Source organism: Callorhinus ursinus, unplaced genomic scaffold (assembly GCF_003265705.2).
Source record: "Callorhinus ursinus isolate GAN/ISIS: 27379988/994484 unplaced genomic scaffold, GSC_fseal_2.0 scaffold75, whole genome shotgun sequence".
NCBI classification, from domain to species: domain Eukaryota; kingdom Metazoa; phylum Chordata; class Mammalia; order Carnivora; family Otariidae; genus Callorhinus; species Callorhinus ursinus.
The window spans coordinates 4,221,024-4,236,613 of record NW_027397137.1 but is presented as its reverse complement, the minus strand read 5'-3'; the positions used below and the strand labels follow the sequence as shown (position 1 = coordinate 4,236,613).

Genomic DNA, 15,590 nt, shown 5'->3' with positions numbered 1-15,590 from the left:
CCAAGGTCACTCTTACAGCGTCTTTGTCATCCCCCAAAGAAACCCTGCAGCCATCAGCTGTCACTGCCCATCTTCTCCCAAACCCCAGCCCCAGGCCACCACTACCGACTTCCTGTCTCCATAGATTTGCTAGGGTTCTAGACATCTAAACAGAATTATACAATACATGGCCTTTGGCATCTAGCTTCTTTCACTTAGCACGGTGTTTTCCAGGCTCATCAATGTTGTAACACGTATCACTACTTCATTCCTTTTTGTGGCTAAGTAATATTCCGTGGTATGGAGAGACCAGTTTTATAGTTTTAAAATTTACATTTAGATCTATACTTTGTTTTGAGTAAACTATTTTTTTTAAGATTTTATTTATTTATTTGAGAGAGAGAGCGCGCACAAGAGGGAGGGAAAAGCAGGCTCTCCACTGAGCAGGGAGCCCGACATGGGGCTCGATCCCAGGACCCCAGGATCATGACCAGAGCCGATGGCAGATGCTTAACTGACGGAGCCATTCAGGTGCCCCTTGAGTAAACTCCTGTGTAAAACATGAGATTAGGTCAAGGATCTTCTTTCAGCATATGAATGTCTGATTCTTCCAACACCATTTTTTGGAAAGACTACCTCTACTCCACTGAATTGTTTGCACCTTTGTCAAAGATCAAATAAATAAGGTATTTGTACAGGACAAAAGTGATTCTAATCCTATCCCTTCACCATCCTCACCACATTCTCATTACCGTAATGCCATAGTATGTCTCAAAAGTCCAACTTTATTCTTTTTCAACACTGTTTCAGCTGGTCTAGTTATTTTGCCTTCCATATAAAATCTAGAATTAACGTGTCTATATGTACAAAACTGTCCTAAGGCTTTATTTGGAATTATACTAAATCTACAAGTCGATTTTAGGAGAAAGGACATCTTTACAAAGTTGAGTCTTCCAATCCATGAGCATGGTATGTGTCCCCATTTATTTAGGTTTTCTTTGATTGCTTGCATCAGCATTTTATAATTTTTCAGCATAAAGTTTCTGCATTTTGTTAGATTTATACCTAAATTTTTTGGAGCTCTTGTAAATGGTATTGTCTTTTTTAATTTTCAGCTTCCAACTGTGTATTACTCAAATAGAAATGGGATTGGTTTCTGTGTGTTGCCCTTGTAATGTGTGACCTTCTTAAACTCACCCAGTTCTGGAAGTTTTTTGGTTGAGTCTTTGGGATTTTCTATATAGACAATCATGTCGTTTGTACACAGAGCCAGTTGTGTTTCTTCCTTTCTAATCTGGTATGCCTTTTCTTTCTTTTTCTTGCCTTAACTGCACTGGCTAGGACTTCCATTACAGTGCTGAACAAAAGGAGTCAGGGTGTACTCTGCCTTATGCCCAGTCTTAGAGGAAAACGGTCTTTGGCCATTAAATACGATGAGAACTACAGATTTTTTAATGTTGCCCTTCATCAGGTTAGGAAAGTTTCCCTCCATTACCACTTTGCTGACAGTTTTTAATCATAATTACCTGTTGATTTTTGTCAAATGCTTTCCTGTGTCACTTGGTATGATCATGTTGTGCGTCTCACTGGTTGATCTTTTGACTAACGAATTAGTTTGAGTTCTTGGGATAAACTCCACTTGGTCAGTGTGTGTTCTTTTTATATGTCACTGGATTTAATATTTTATTAATGATTTTTATGTTTAAGTTCATGAGGCACACTGGTGCACACCTTTTTTTTTTGTATTGTCTTTGTCTGGCTTTAGTATCAGAGTGATGTGTTGGGAGGCATTCCCTCTTCCTTTACTGGATTCTCCAGTAAAACTACCTGGGCCTGAAGATTTCTTTTTGCAAGGTTGACTAAAATGTCCATTTATATTCCAAAACTTTTTCTTAAGGTATGAGGAATAATATCTTAATTTGACAAACTTCTCACCCCTGTGGTTATCCCATCAAACCTTACTACTCTGCCTAGCTAATAGGTCTGGCATTCCATTTAACAAGGTTCTCTATTCCTGCCATTCCTGTTAAAACCCACATGTGTCACATCTCATCGCTACCTATAAATGGCCTGCTTGTCCGCATCCATTGGTGTCTGGGACCCCACGGGTGGGGGGCTCACTCCTTCCACATCAGGTTCAGAGCAGTTGGGATCTTGCTCCGTTTTTAACTCTGTTACTACTTGCATCTGTGAAAGGAGAGAATTCTGGTTACTAAACACAAAATAAACTACTACTAAGTACTCTATTCTCAAACAGAAACAGAAATGCAACAGGAGTGGTAAATTGCTAGACAGTTGGAAGACTGGCAGTAATACATAAAAAATACTACCAACAAAACTCCTCTGAATTTAATATGTTTTGAAAACGGCTAAAACAAAGGTCAAATTTCCAAATCATCTTGAAAACTGTGAGGACCGGTATCCGTGAAATGCTTATGATTTTCAAAAACATGCTACTACACAGCACTGAAGGGAAGTGGCACATAAATAATCTTACCACTGTCTCTGCCTGCTCTAGATGCTCACGCTGAGCAAGAGAAGTACACACGAGTGGTTCAAACTCTTATCTTGTCACAAAAACAACCCAGACCCTATATTCTAAATTCTCCCCTATCTACTCTTAAATTTCAGGAATACATAAGCTATCCAAATTTTGAGGAAAAGTCACTGTATTCAGAAGGCAAAGACCGGCTGTGTTTAAAGAAATAGTATAAAACCTAAGAGGAAGCCTTAAAGATATTATAAGTTGCTTTCAACTAGCTATTTGGTTTGTAACTTAGGTGAAAAGTATTTAAATCCTTAAGCATAAAGAATTCAGTTTACAGAAAGAAATCCCAAAATGCTGCAAGAAACTTGTAATTATCTGAGAGCAGATCGCCAGCCCCCTCAGCTTCCTCAGGAACACCCCTCGCTGCCAGGACTCCGTCCTCAAGGAAGCAGCCTGCTGGGGGCCCTCGGGGAAGGGGCTTATTCCCACGCAGTGGGGGAGAGCCAGTGCTGCCATGAACCTGGCACCTGACAGCCAGGGCTATCGCAGGCCCCGGGGGCTGTGTCGCAGGGGAGACCCTGGCGCCGCACTTGCCTCTCGATGGTCCAGATGGGCAGGGATGCCTCTGTGCCACTGCCTTTAGATGGTGCAGTGGGCCCGGGAGAGCATTTCTCTCTCTCTCTCTCTCTCTCTCTCTCTCTTTCTTAAAAAAACAAACACTAAAGCAACTAACTAAAGCCCAATCAAACACAACTTTCTGGTAGGAAATCTGACAGTATTATAAAAAAGCCTTAAAAGATTTATTTCAGGTTTTTATTTTTTTTTTAAGATTTTATTTATTTGACAGAGACACAGCAAGAGAGGGAACACAAGCAGGGGGAGTGGGAGAGGGAGAAGCAGGCCTCCCACAGAGCAGGGAGCCCGATGCGGGGCTCGATCCCAGGACCCTGGGATCATGACCTGAACCGAAGGCAGACGCTTAATGACTGAGCCACCCAGGCACCTATTTCGGGTTTAAAAAAAAAAAACAATGACTGTGGAAGAAAGAGAAACCTAAATGTCGGAGAAATGGCCAAGGAAATTGGGCATATCTATACTGTAGGATAGGAAATGTTTAAAATAATGTTCGCCAAGAGTTTTCCACGTCAAGGGAAAAGCAAGGCTCCTTCCCTCCCTGTGCCTGGCACTGCGCGGGACATGGCCACCTCAGCCACCTCCAGGCACAGACCTGCTGGAGGAGGAGACTCCCGGCAGGATCTGCCAGCAGGGGATCAGGGGGACCAGTGGAGGGAGGAAAGACAGGAGGCAGGTGGCAAGCGGGGAGGGACCAGGGCAGGCCGGGGAGTCTTCACAGGAAGCAATGGAAGCAAAGACCTGCAGGACCAGAGGGCCCTGGCCAAGCTGCTCCTTGAGGCAAGAGCCAAGGGAAGAGCCAGGGCCAGGGCCGCAGGGCAGAGATGCCCAGAAGCAGGGTGCAGAGGTGAGGACAAGGGCAATGCAGGGTCCTCAAGGCAGGGCTCAGCAGGTGGAGAGAGGGACAACACTAGCTCTGCATTTTAAGAAACAAAATCACTTGGAAATATCCAAGGACTTCCAGGTGCAGAGAGCACCCCCATGCCTCAATTCCCCTAAGAAGCTAAGACACTTCAACATTTTTAAAAAGCCAACAACAACAACAACAAGCCAACAAAAACAAAGTCTGTGCAACAGGAACCAAAGCAGGAATGCACAGAACTGGCCACCAAGGAAAGACACAACAGAAGAGGGAGGGAGCCTCAGGTCCCAGGCGCCACCTGCAACCTCACTGATGCAGGGCTGTGACCTCATTCGGGCCAGTCCCCCTGGTCTTGTCACGACCCAGCTCCCTTCGAGTAGGGAGAAAAGCGGCCTCTGGGCCTTCCTCACTACAGGAAGCAGGAAGCAAAGACTGGAAGGTCTTCAACAAAACGAGCTCCAGGGCTCCACAGTCAAGAGGGGGATTGGACGCCATTCTGAACACAAAGAGCATCCCAAGACCTCAGGTGTCCCAAGAGAGGCTGCCCAGGCCTCGGCTGAGCTTCTCCCACTCCCTGCCTCCCCAGTTCCTTCAGGGCACAGAACCCGAAACACCCAGACCTTCACCGCAGCTGCAAGGAACACCAAGTCCACGGACAGTGGGAGGGCAGGCTAGAGGCTGTCCGGGCACAGCCACACAACAGGAGCTGACAGCACAGCAATGATGCTGCCCCGACAAATGGGACAGGCCCCCCGCCGCCCACGCCTGTGGAGGGGAAACACCGTGGTTCCTGCTCAGGTCAGCAACCGGTCATCCGCTTTCCTCAACACCCAGCTTTTCTTTAAAAGCAGCAACACTCACTAGCATGGACATCAAAAAGGGAAATTCCCAATAAACTGTGACTTAGGGGAGTCACAATTACCAGCAACTTGGCATCACTGGGAGAAATGATTTGAATAACACTATAGCGAGCCTTTCTAGCACCAGCGCATGATCGGTGCATCATATCCTTGAAACTGAGCCTGCAACCTCACGAAACTGAAGGATAAATATACAAAGCACTGGTCATGTTTCAGTGCCCGACCCACGGACTGTATTTAGAATGTGGAATAAAGCTCAGGCGCTCACTTGTTGCCCATCTTGATAGCTGTCTATGCTTAACGTCTGTGTAGCCATCATGGTTAATGGGTTTTATAATAAAACATCACATCGTCTTGAGTCAAAAGCAAACGGCGTCTGGGGAAACAAGAGCAGAAAAGCGTCAGTTAACAATTGCAGAGCATTCTTGGTCCTTTATTCCCCAACACCCATATACTTTTTAAATGCGTATTTTCACACGGAGAGGAAAGAAGCACTCTTACCACGTTATGAGCCAACCCCCTCAGCCTGATCCTGCTCACTTGGCGGCCCCGAGTTTCCGTGTGCTCCGGGCCTGGACTTGTTCTCACAGTTTCTGCCCACCCGGACGCATCCCCTCTAGTAACTGTCTACACGTGCAGGACGCCGTCCTGGGCCCGGGGCTACTACAGGGAGTCGGCGAGACTCTGCTCTCCTGGGGCAGCGAGGGCCAGGGGACCAGGCCACACAGAAGGGGTGCATCAGGCAGCCCCTGCACAGACTGAGGACAGGCTGTGGGGACAGAGCGGGAGCCAGCAGCTCCCCCAGCTGTGTGCTGGGGCAGCCCTTCTGGGAAGAGACCTGGCAACTGTGAGGTCAGGGAGACTGGATGGAAGGCAGGAATGACAAAGGGCACTCTCCTAACATCTGTATGTAGGAGCAGATGGAAATAATGGTTCATTTACTTGATGACAAGGCAAAGCTTCAAAGTAAGAATAATTCGAGTGGGGGCTATGCCGAGCCCCCCCCCCCCCATGAACACCTGCAACGTGGCACAGGAACCAGTCACTTGTTTGGCACTGGCTGCACCACTAAAGGTCACCAGGGGAAGTGATGCTTTGGGAGACCATGTTCAGTGGGAGAAATCCTGTCCAAGACTAGCAAGTCGGGGAAGGAGCGAGAAGCCTGGCTTCATATCTTAACCCACTCAGTGCACGCACCCTCCCTGAAGGCAGGTCCTCCCGGGGGGGCCACGCCCCCCTGAGGAGTCTGAGTAACAGGGCCAAGACCGCACAGCTGGCCAGCCTGTCTCAGGAGTCCCGGGCCTCCCACCTGCCCAGGGAGCCAGCATGAGGTGGGGGCTAACATGACCTTGTGAAAAGCCAAGGGGCAAATGAGGTTACCCTCTTCCTTCAGCAAGTGCTCATGCCTCAAGTACCATCCTGTGCCCTGGGGGAGCATGGGCTCCGGTGGAGACGGGCAGCAACCCGTCGGCGCGCACGCAGGGTGTCGGGGAGCTGGTAGGCACCAACAGGCCACCTTGCACACGGGTGTCAGGAGGCGATGAGGACAACCAGGCAGGGAAAGAGAAGACTGGGGGAGGGTCAGTAAAGGTGCCTGCGGGAGACATTCGGAGGCAGGAGGACCAGAAGGAGCCACCGTGTGGTGTGTGAGACGGACAGCTGGTGCGGCTGGGCAGACTGGTGAAGGAGAAGGGTAAGGGAAGGGAGCAGGATGCGCAGGCCCGGGTCCCACAGACTCTCACGGGCCACGGGGCCCCCTGTCTTGGGGGCACAGGGAACCATGGGAGGGTTTGAGCAGAAAGGGGTTGTGACCGGGGCGCAAGGACAGGTGTGCAGCCACGGACGGGCAGGGGGCCATGCGGGGTTCCCACCTGAGCAACCGGCAGAGCAGAGCCGCATGTCCTGAAATGGAGCAGACGGAGAGGAGCGGGTTCTGTGGCCTGGGAGGAGAAAGCAAGAGTCGGGGCATTTTAGGTTTGAGATGCTTCTCACACACATTCCAAACAAATGAGACTGTGCCAGAAATGCAAACTCGGTGACCATCAGGGTGTGGCTGGTTCGAGGAGAGGGCTGAACGGTGTCCTCCAGGAGATCGCCAAATCCCAGCCCCTCGTCCTTGCAAATGGGACCTTCTCTAGAAAAAGGGTCTTTACGCAGGTAATTATGTGAAGGGTCTTAAGATGAGATTATCCTGGATTTAGGGGAGGCCCTAAATCCAATGACTGGTGTCCCTTAAGAGTGGGGAGAGGAAGATCTGAGACATACAGAGGGGAACGCCACGTGAAGACAGAAGCCAAGACTGGGGTGATGTTGCCACAAGCCAAGAACATCTGGAGCCACCAGGAGCTGAAAGAGATTCCAGGCTGATTTCAGGTTCTGGCCACCAGAGTCGCAGGTTTCGTCCATCAGTTTGTGGGACTTTGTTCCAGCAGCTCCAGGACACTGAGTCAGTATGTGGAGCCTCCAGCCTGGGTGAGGCCATCCCAGAGAGAGGGGGTGGACCACACGAGAGTCAGCAGGTTGGGAAATCTGGGACACCCTGCGCAGAATGGGGAGCGGCAGTCGGCAGGACAAGAATAGAACCAAGTGGTGCCGCTGACACCAGTGGAGGAGGCGGATGGAGGAGGGGACGTCAGCCACGTCACCACAGCTGACCACGGCCATGGGGACCTGCAGGGGGTGTCCGTGTGCTGGGGAGAGGAAGGGCATGACCGGAGTGGGCAGCACAGAAGCACAGGACGTGGCCAGCCCAAGGCCAGGAGGTGAACTCATGTGGCCTCATTACTTAGGTTGCCCTCTCTGCCCCTGGCACCCCCAATCCTGAGATGGACACAAACCGGTCACTGAGCACCTCCCAGAGGTCTTTGCCTTGACCAAAAGCTGGCCGTCCTCCTAGCATCTTACTTCCCCTCCACCCCAGGGCAGTGACTCCAGACAGCACTCCCCCCCAACCTTGACCACAGCAGGGGCTCATGTGAAGCTCTAGTCTTACGCTCCTCCCCTCCACTGTCCACCTTTCAGAAAGGCAAATCTGTGAAAACGCCCCTGCAGGTCAAGTCCGTGGGCGGCAGCACCCCGGCCAGCCCTCCCCAACTGGAGGCTGTGCCAACAGTCAGAGGGCACCACGCTATTCTCTCCCGCAGCCTGGCGCTCCCCCAGCCTGCCAGTTCTGCTGGAACACTCTGGCCTCCTCTGGGCCTGGCCAGCTAGCGAATATGCCTCATCATCCACATGGCTGTCCCCAGAGTCTGCCCAGCGGCTCGCCCGCACCTGGCGTGCGCATCTCTCCCGGGGCCTCACATCCAGCCCGTGCTCAGTGCTGCGGTACCTCGTGGTTTCCCTCCACGCTACGCGTTCCTTAAGGGCCAAGGACCCTGTCCTGCTGCGGCCCCGACGACCAGCACCATCTCCGATCACGAAGTACAGAGCTCACCATTGACCGCATGGTCTGGACGCCCAGCTCACCCCAGCTCTGCCTGCCCCGGTGCCCACATCAATGGGCTGTGCTCTCAACCTCGTCTAATCTCTGTCACCGTCACTTTCGTGGCTGCTGGCACGAAAACTCCCGAGGCCGGGCTACGCCTGATTCAACCCCGGCCTGGAGACAGCAGGGCAGCCACTGGCTCGCGATGCCAGTGACTGCTGAACCAGAAGAAGAGCAGAGACTTTGTGGGAGGATCCAAGTCCCCAGTCCCCGTGTCACCTGTCAGTCAATGGAAAGCCACCCTCTCTCAGTGAACATCTGCAGAACAGGCAGATAGAAAAGTAACTCCCTGATTTCTCAGCTTTACTTTCTCGGCCATGGAGACCTCGGGCCAGTGCATCTGTGCAGGGGCCTGCTTCCACATGTTTTATCTAACCCCACACAAATGCAGCAGGGGGGTGCGAGCGCCGCCTTCCAGAGCAGGCACGCCAGACCAGGAGACTCGCCCAGAAAGTGATGGGGCCAACGCAGGACCTGACTCTGGGTGACCAAGGGCTCATTTTCTCAGACCTGCACAGTGGAAATGGAGGTTTCCCTCCATCAGCCATCTGAAAGTCCAAGACTATTCAAAGCAGAAAAGAAAATATTTTATAAAACTTCCATTTAAAGAATAGCTAAACTAAGGAAAAAAGACACGTCCCTCCCCTGGCTGTCTCGGCCGTGTGAGCCAAGCCCTGAGCTGCCTCTGTTAACTCCACTGATGTACACCTTCCAGGATATGGCCCAATGCCGAATCTGACTCTACAGCGGCCAGTTCTAGATCAAAACCATGCCGGCCCAGAAATACCCGTGTCAGAAGAAGTCTGCATCTACTCATTTATTGGTGTCAGAACTTACACTGGCTTTAATGCAGTTATGCTAATTCCAAACAGCGGCAACTGAAGAGAAATGAGCAGGGCCCCGCGTGAGCTCCATCTGGAGGGTCTTCTCCTGGATAAACCCTGCCACGTGTGCAGGTGGCCATGTGGCCCTCACTGCATTGCCCAGAGGGACTTGGGCACAGGAAGTGGGGCCGATCCAGAGGCCCCGAGTCTCCTGCACTAACCCACTCTTCTAGAATCGATGTGATGTTCAACCACAAAGCAAAGCCCATAGGAGATGAGGCGGTACCGTGTCCACCCATATCCCTGCCCACACGCATCAGCTGTGCCGTGTTCAACTCTGAAACCATTCTTCCTCACGTGACAGGAAGAGGCTTCCCTTCATTTAGGCACGAAGTCACAAACGACCTCATGCGCGAGACACTCTTAGCAAGAACACCTACCAAGAGCTTTCTGCAACAATCCAGTGGCTCAGATTTTAAAAGTATACTTCCTTGGGTTTTTTGTTTGTTTAGTTAAAGGACAGATAGGCAGATTTTTAAGATTGGGAAGGATGGGGACGCCTGGTGGCTCCGTCAGTGAGGTGTCTGCCTTCCGCTCGGGTCATGATCCCAGGGTCCTGGGATCGAGCCCTGCATCAGGCTCCCTGCTCAGCGGGGAGTCTGTTTCTCCCTCTGCCTGCTGCTTCCCCTGCTTGGCGCTCTCTCTGACAAATAAATAAATCTCTAAAAAAAAAAGATTGGGAAAAGATGTTCCAGTTTGAGAAGACACATAAATATACAGTGAATAAATATAGGGCTGTCAGTGCAGAGAAGGGAGCAACACATAGAGACACTGAAGGGCTCAAATGAGCCTTGCTCTCCTGGAGTGGACATGGAGTTGTTCGTATGAATTCATGTGTTGAACACACACAGACATATGGAAATAGAGGCACACCTCACCTACACTCACATACACGTGGGAAGCATGTGCACACACTTCCCCAGTCCTGTCCACTGAGAGGGTTGAGAAGCAGGGACACCCAGTAGCAAAGAGTCAGTATCCAGATCTTAGTCGATAAATAGCATTCCCCAATACAAAGAATTAGGGCTCCTTAGAGAAGTGGCTGATTCGATTCCAGGGCTGGAGCAGGGAAAGTATAAGATGAGCCTGAAATCTGTGCTCAAAACAATTACGGGGGAAATGACAAAAGGACAGACAAACCAGCTTATAGAAGCTCTCACTGGCCAAAAGCGGGACAATGTGAGGAATGACACATGATAGTAGTCGGGAGTAAAACAAGAATCTGTTGAGTCCAATAAAATATCTAGGAATAAACCTAACCGAAGAGATGAAAGACCTGTACTCTTAAAACTATAAAACACTGATGAAAGAAACTGAAGATGACACAAAGACATGGAAAAACATTCCATGCTCATGGATTGGAAGAACAAATATTGTTAAAATGCCTATGCTACCAGAGGCGCCTCGGTGGCTCAGTCAGTTAAGCAACTGCCTTCAGTTCAGGTCATGATGCCCAGGGACCTGGGATCGAGCCCCACATCGGGCTCCCTGCTCAGCAGGGAGCCTGCTTCTCCCTCTCCCTCTGCCTGCCACTTCCCCTGCTTGTGCTCTCTCTGTGTCAAATAAATAAAATCTTTTTAAAAAATGTCCATACTACCCAAAGCAATCTACACATTTAGTGCAATCCCTATTAAATTCCAATAGCATTTTTCACAGAACTAGAAAAAACAAGCCTAAAATTTGTATGGAACCACAAAAGAATCACCAAAGTGTTCTTTTTTTTTTTTTTTAAGATCGTATTTATTTATTTGACAGAGAGAGACACAGCGAGAGAAGGAACACAAGCAGGGGGAGTGGGAGAGGGAGAAGCAAGCTTCCCGCTGAGCAGGGAGACCGATGCGGGGCTCGATCCCAGAACCCTGGGATCATGACCTGAGCCGAAGGCAGACGCTTAACAACTGAGCCACCCAGGCGCCCCAAGAATTGCCAAAGCATTCTTGAAAAAGAAAAGCAAAGCTGGAGGCATCACAATTCCAGACTTCAAGCTCCTTACAAAGCTGTAGTCGTCAAGACAGCATGGTACTGGCACAAAAATAGACACATAGCTCAACAGAACAGAACAGAAAACCCAGAAAAGAACCCACAACTCTATGGTCAATTAATCTTCAACCAAGCAGGAGAAAACATCCCATGGAAAAAAGACAGTCTCTTCAACAAATGGTGTTGGGAAAACTGGTCAGCTACATGCAAAAGAATGAAATTGGACCACTTTCTTACACCATACACAAAAATAAATTCAAAATGGGTTAAAGACCTAAATGTGAAACCTGAAACCATAAAAACCCTAGAAGAGAGCACACAGTAATTTCTGTGTTTCTAGATGTGTCTCCTGAGGCAAGGGAAACAAAAGCAAAATTAAACTACTGGGATTCCATCAAAAAAAAAAAAAAAAGCTTCTTCACAGCAAAAGAAACAATCAACAAAACCAAAAGACAACCTACGGAATGGGAGAAGATACTTGCAAATGACATAACTGAAAAAGGGTTATTATCTAAAATAGTTAAAGAACTTATAAAACTCAACACCCAAAACCAAACACTCCAATTAAAAACTGGGGAGACATGAATAGACATTTCTCCAAAGACATCCAGATGGCCAACAGACACACTCATCATCAGGGAAATGCAAATCAAAACCACAATGAGATACCACCTCACACCTGTCACAATGGCTAAAATCAACAACACAAGAAACGACAGATGTTGGCGAGGATGCAGAGAAACCCTCGTGCACTGCTAGTGGGAATGCAAGCTGGTGCAGCCACTCTGGAGAACAGTATGGAGGTTCCTCAAACAGTTAAAAACAGAGCTACCCTACGATCCAGCAAACGCACCACTGGTATTTTACAAAAACACTAATTCAAGAGTAGTCAAGATGGAGGGGTAGGGGAGTAGGGGACCCTAATTTTGTCTTGTCCCTGGAATTCAGCTAGATAGTCATCAAATCATTCTGAACACCTGCAAAATCAACCGGAGATCTGAGAAAAGAATTGCTGCAATTTTACGAATAGGAAAGCGACCACTTTTTGCAAGGTAGGAAGTGCAGAGACATGAATCCAAGGCGATATGTTGGAAGATAAACTGCAGGAGGAAGGAGCCTCTGTAAGCAGCTATGGGAAAGTGTAAGCAGTGGAACACAAAATCATAACTTTTAGAAATCTGCCTGAAAGGCACTCACGGGGCCAAGCAGGGCGGAATTCCAGGTGGGACGGCGTGGTCTCAGGGTCCCTGGGGTCACAAAAAGAATGGGCGTGCCCAAGGGTGGCAGAGTTCCCAGGCATCGAAGCAGAAATCGAGTGCGATCAGCGAGCCCAGGCGCCAGCTTTCTGCTCAGTGTTGCCATAAACTGAGAACCGCTGCAGGGTCGGGTAACCACTTTCCAAGCAGGGACCCAGCAAGCAGCAGAACCAGGGTGAGACACCCCCTTCCTGCCCCAAGAGGAGTGGTGTGGGTGCGCACCACAGGAGTGTGCAGTTTGGAGACTCCAGACGGGTCGTGTACCTGAGATAAAAACTCTCGGTCACAGGCTGGGTAAACACAGGAGAATGATTGACTGCTTTTCTGTGGGGGCTCGTGAAGAGTGGGGGGTGTGAATTTCAGCTCCAGGGCTGGAGTTCGGGGTGCCACCATTTTCACCCACATGGCTCTGGAGCTGCTTATACGAGCCAGGCCTCCTGTAAGCGGGGTACAACTCTGCCAGAGCAAAGACACCTGACAATCAGTGTAACAGGCCCCTCTCCCAGATCAGCAGAACTTCAGGCTAATACCAAGTTTACCGATCATACCGAACTGCAAGACTCCAACTCTTGGAGAAAACAGTATATAGCATTCGTGGTTTTTTTCTTATGTTTCTTTAGTCTTTCAGTTTTATATTTTATTTTCTTTTTAGCTATTTTCTTATATTATCAATTCTTTTTTTTAGGTCTTTTTGATTTTCATTTTTACATTTACATTCCATATGTATTTTTCATTTCTGGCTTCCTTTCATTGTATTCAATTTTATTTTTGTATATATATAAGGTTTCCTTTCCTATTTTGGGATCTAGTTTATTGTTCTGTTTAACTCCTTGTTTGATTCTTTTTTTCGTTTGTTTCTGTTCTCTTCTGATTTGTTTAGTGTGTATTTTTCTGCTGTCATAGTTGCTATTTCTGTATTTTCTCTCTCTTTCATCTATTCATTTCTGGACATAATGACAAGACCAAAGAACTCACCCCAAAAGAGAGAACAAGAGGCAGTACTCACTGCCAAGGATTTAGTCAATATGGATATTAGTAAAATATCAGAGCTAGAATTCAGAATAACAATTATAAAGATACCAGCTGGGCTTGAAAAAAGCAAAGAAGGCACTAGAGAATCTCTTTGGAGAAATAAAAGAACTAAAATCTAATCAGGTAAAAATAAAAAAGGCTTTTACTGAGATGCAATAAAAAATGGAGGCTCTGCTAGGATAAATGAGGCAGAAAAGAGTTAATGATATAGAAGACAAAATGATGGAGAATAAGGAAGCTGAGAAAAAGATAAACAACTACTGGATCACAAGGGAAGGTTTTGAAAGATCAGTGATTCCATAAAGTGAAACAACAGTAGAATAATTGGGGTCCCAGAGGAAGAGGAAAGAAAGATGGGGCAGAAAGATTATTTGAACAAATTATAGCTGAGAACTTCCCTAATCTGGCAAAGGAAACACACATTCAAATCCAGGAGGCACAGAGAACCACCTCCCCCCTCAAAAATCAATAAAAACAAGTCAACACCTCCACATATAATAGTGAAGCTTGCCATAATAGTGAAGCTTGCAAATTTCAGAGATAAAGAGAAAATCCTGAAAGCAGCTCAGGACAAGAGGTCCTTAACCTACATGGCTAGAAACATAAGGTTGGCAGCAGACCGGTCCACAGAGACCTGGCAGGACAGAAGGACTGGCATGATATATTTAGGGTGATAAATGAGAAAAATATGCAGCCAAGAATACTTTATCCAGCTAGGATGACATTCAGAATAGAAGGAGAGATAGAGGGCGCCTGTGTGGCTCAGATGGTTAAGCATCTGCCTTCGACTAATGTCATGATCTCAGGGTCCTGGGATTGAGTCCCACATCGGGCTGCCTGCTCCTTGGGAGCCTGCTTCTCTCTCTGCCTCTCTCTCTCTCTCTCTCTCTCTCTCTCTGTCTCTCATGAATAAATAAATAAAATCTTTAATAAAAAAAAAAAAAAAGGAGAGATAGAGAGCTTCCAGGACAAACAGAAACTAAAAGAATTTGTGATCACTAAACCAGATCTGCAAGAAATATTAAAGGGGATCCTTTGAGCAAAGAGAGAGCCCAAAAGTAACAAAGACCAGAAAGGAACAGAGACTATATACAGAAACAGTGACTTCACAGGTAATACAATGGCAATAAGTTCATATCTTTCAATAATTACTCTGAATGTAAGTGGACTAAATGCTCCAATCAAAGGACACAGGATATCAGTTTGGATAAAAAAAAAAAAAAAAAAAGACCCATTGATATGCTGTCTGCAAAGATGCCTCCAGATTGAAAGTGAGGGGGTGGAAAACCATTTATCATGCTAATGGACATCAAAAGAAAGCTGGGGTAGCAATCCTTATATGAGAGAAATGAGATTTTAAACCAAAGACTAATAAGAGATGAGGAAGGATATTACATCATAATAAAAGGGTCTATCCAACAAGAAGATCTAACAATTGTAAATATTTATGCCCCTAACATGGGAGCAGCCAATTATATAAACCAATTAATAACAAAATTAAAGAAACACATTGATAATAATACAATAATAAGGGGACTTCAGCACCCCACTCACAGCAGTGGACAGATCATCTAAGCAGAAGACCCAGGGCCAGATGGCTTCCCAAGGGAATTCTACCGAACATTTAAAGAAGAATTAATACCTATTCTTCTGAAGCTCTTTCAAAAAAACAGAAATGGAAAGAAAACTTCCAAACTCATACTATGAGGCCAGCGTTGCCTACCCCAAAACCAGACAAAGAACCCACCAAAAAGGAGAATTACAGACCAATATCCCTGATAAACATGGATGCAAAAATTCTCACCAAAATACTAACTAATAGGATCCAACAGTACATTAAAAGGATTATTCACCAAGACCAAGTGGGATTTATTCCTGGGCTGCAAGTGTAGTTCAACATCTGAATCAGAAAAGAAGTCAAACTCTCACTCTTTGCAGATAACATGATACTCTATGTGGAAAACCCAAAAGACTCCACCACAAAACTGCTAGAACTCAGAGGAATTCAGCAAAGGGCAGGATACTGACTCAATGCACAGAAATCAGGTGCATTTCTATACACTATAGATACACTAACAATGAGACAGAAGAAAGAGAAATTATCAATCCCATCTATAATTGCAACAAAAACC

General features: G+C 47.4%; 1 protein-coding gene across 5 annotated transcripts in view; it reads right to left on the bottom strand.

Annotated features, from left to right (window-relative positions):
- The window catches only part of PKNOX1 (PBX/knotted 1 homeobox 1), a 58,639-nt gene that overhangs the window by 22,853 nt on the left and 20,196 nt on the right, over positions 1-15,590 (bottom strand). For 4 of the 5 annotated variants that reach the window (XM_025863419.2, XM_025863415.2, XM_025863417.1 and 1 more), the window contains exons 2-4: positions 6,694-6,762; positions 5,091-5,198; positions 2,039-2,166 (exon numbers count right to left, since the gene is read on the bottom strand). In XM_025863419.2, coding sequence (XP_025719204.1) covers positions 2,039-2,166; positions 5,091-5,141 — 179 coding nt within the window. In that variant the 5' untranslated portion in view covers positions 5,142-5,198; positions 6,694-6,762. Of the gene's footprint in view, positions 1-2,038; positions 2,167-5,090; positions 5,199-6,693; positions 6,763-9,143; positions 9,798-15,590 lie in introns of those variants that run through there. The other variant, XM_073887085.1, reaches the window with a different exon arrangement.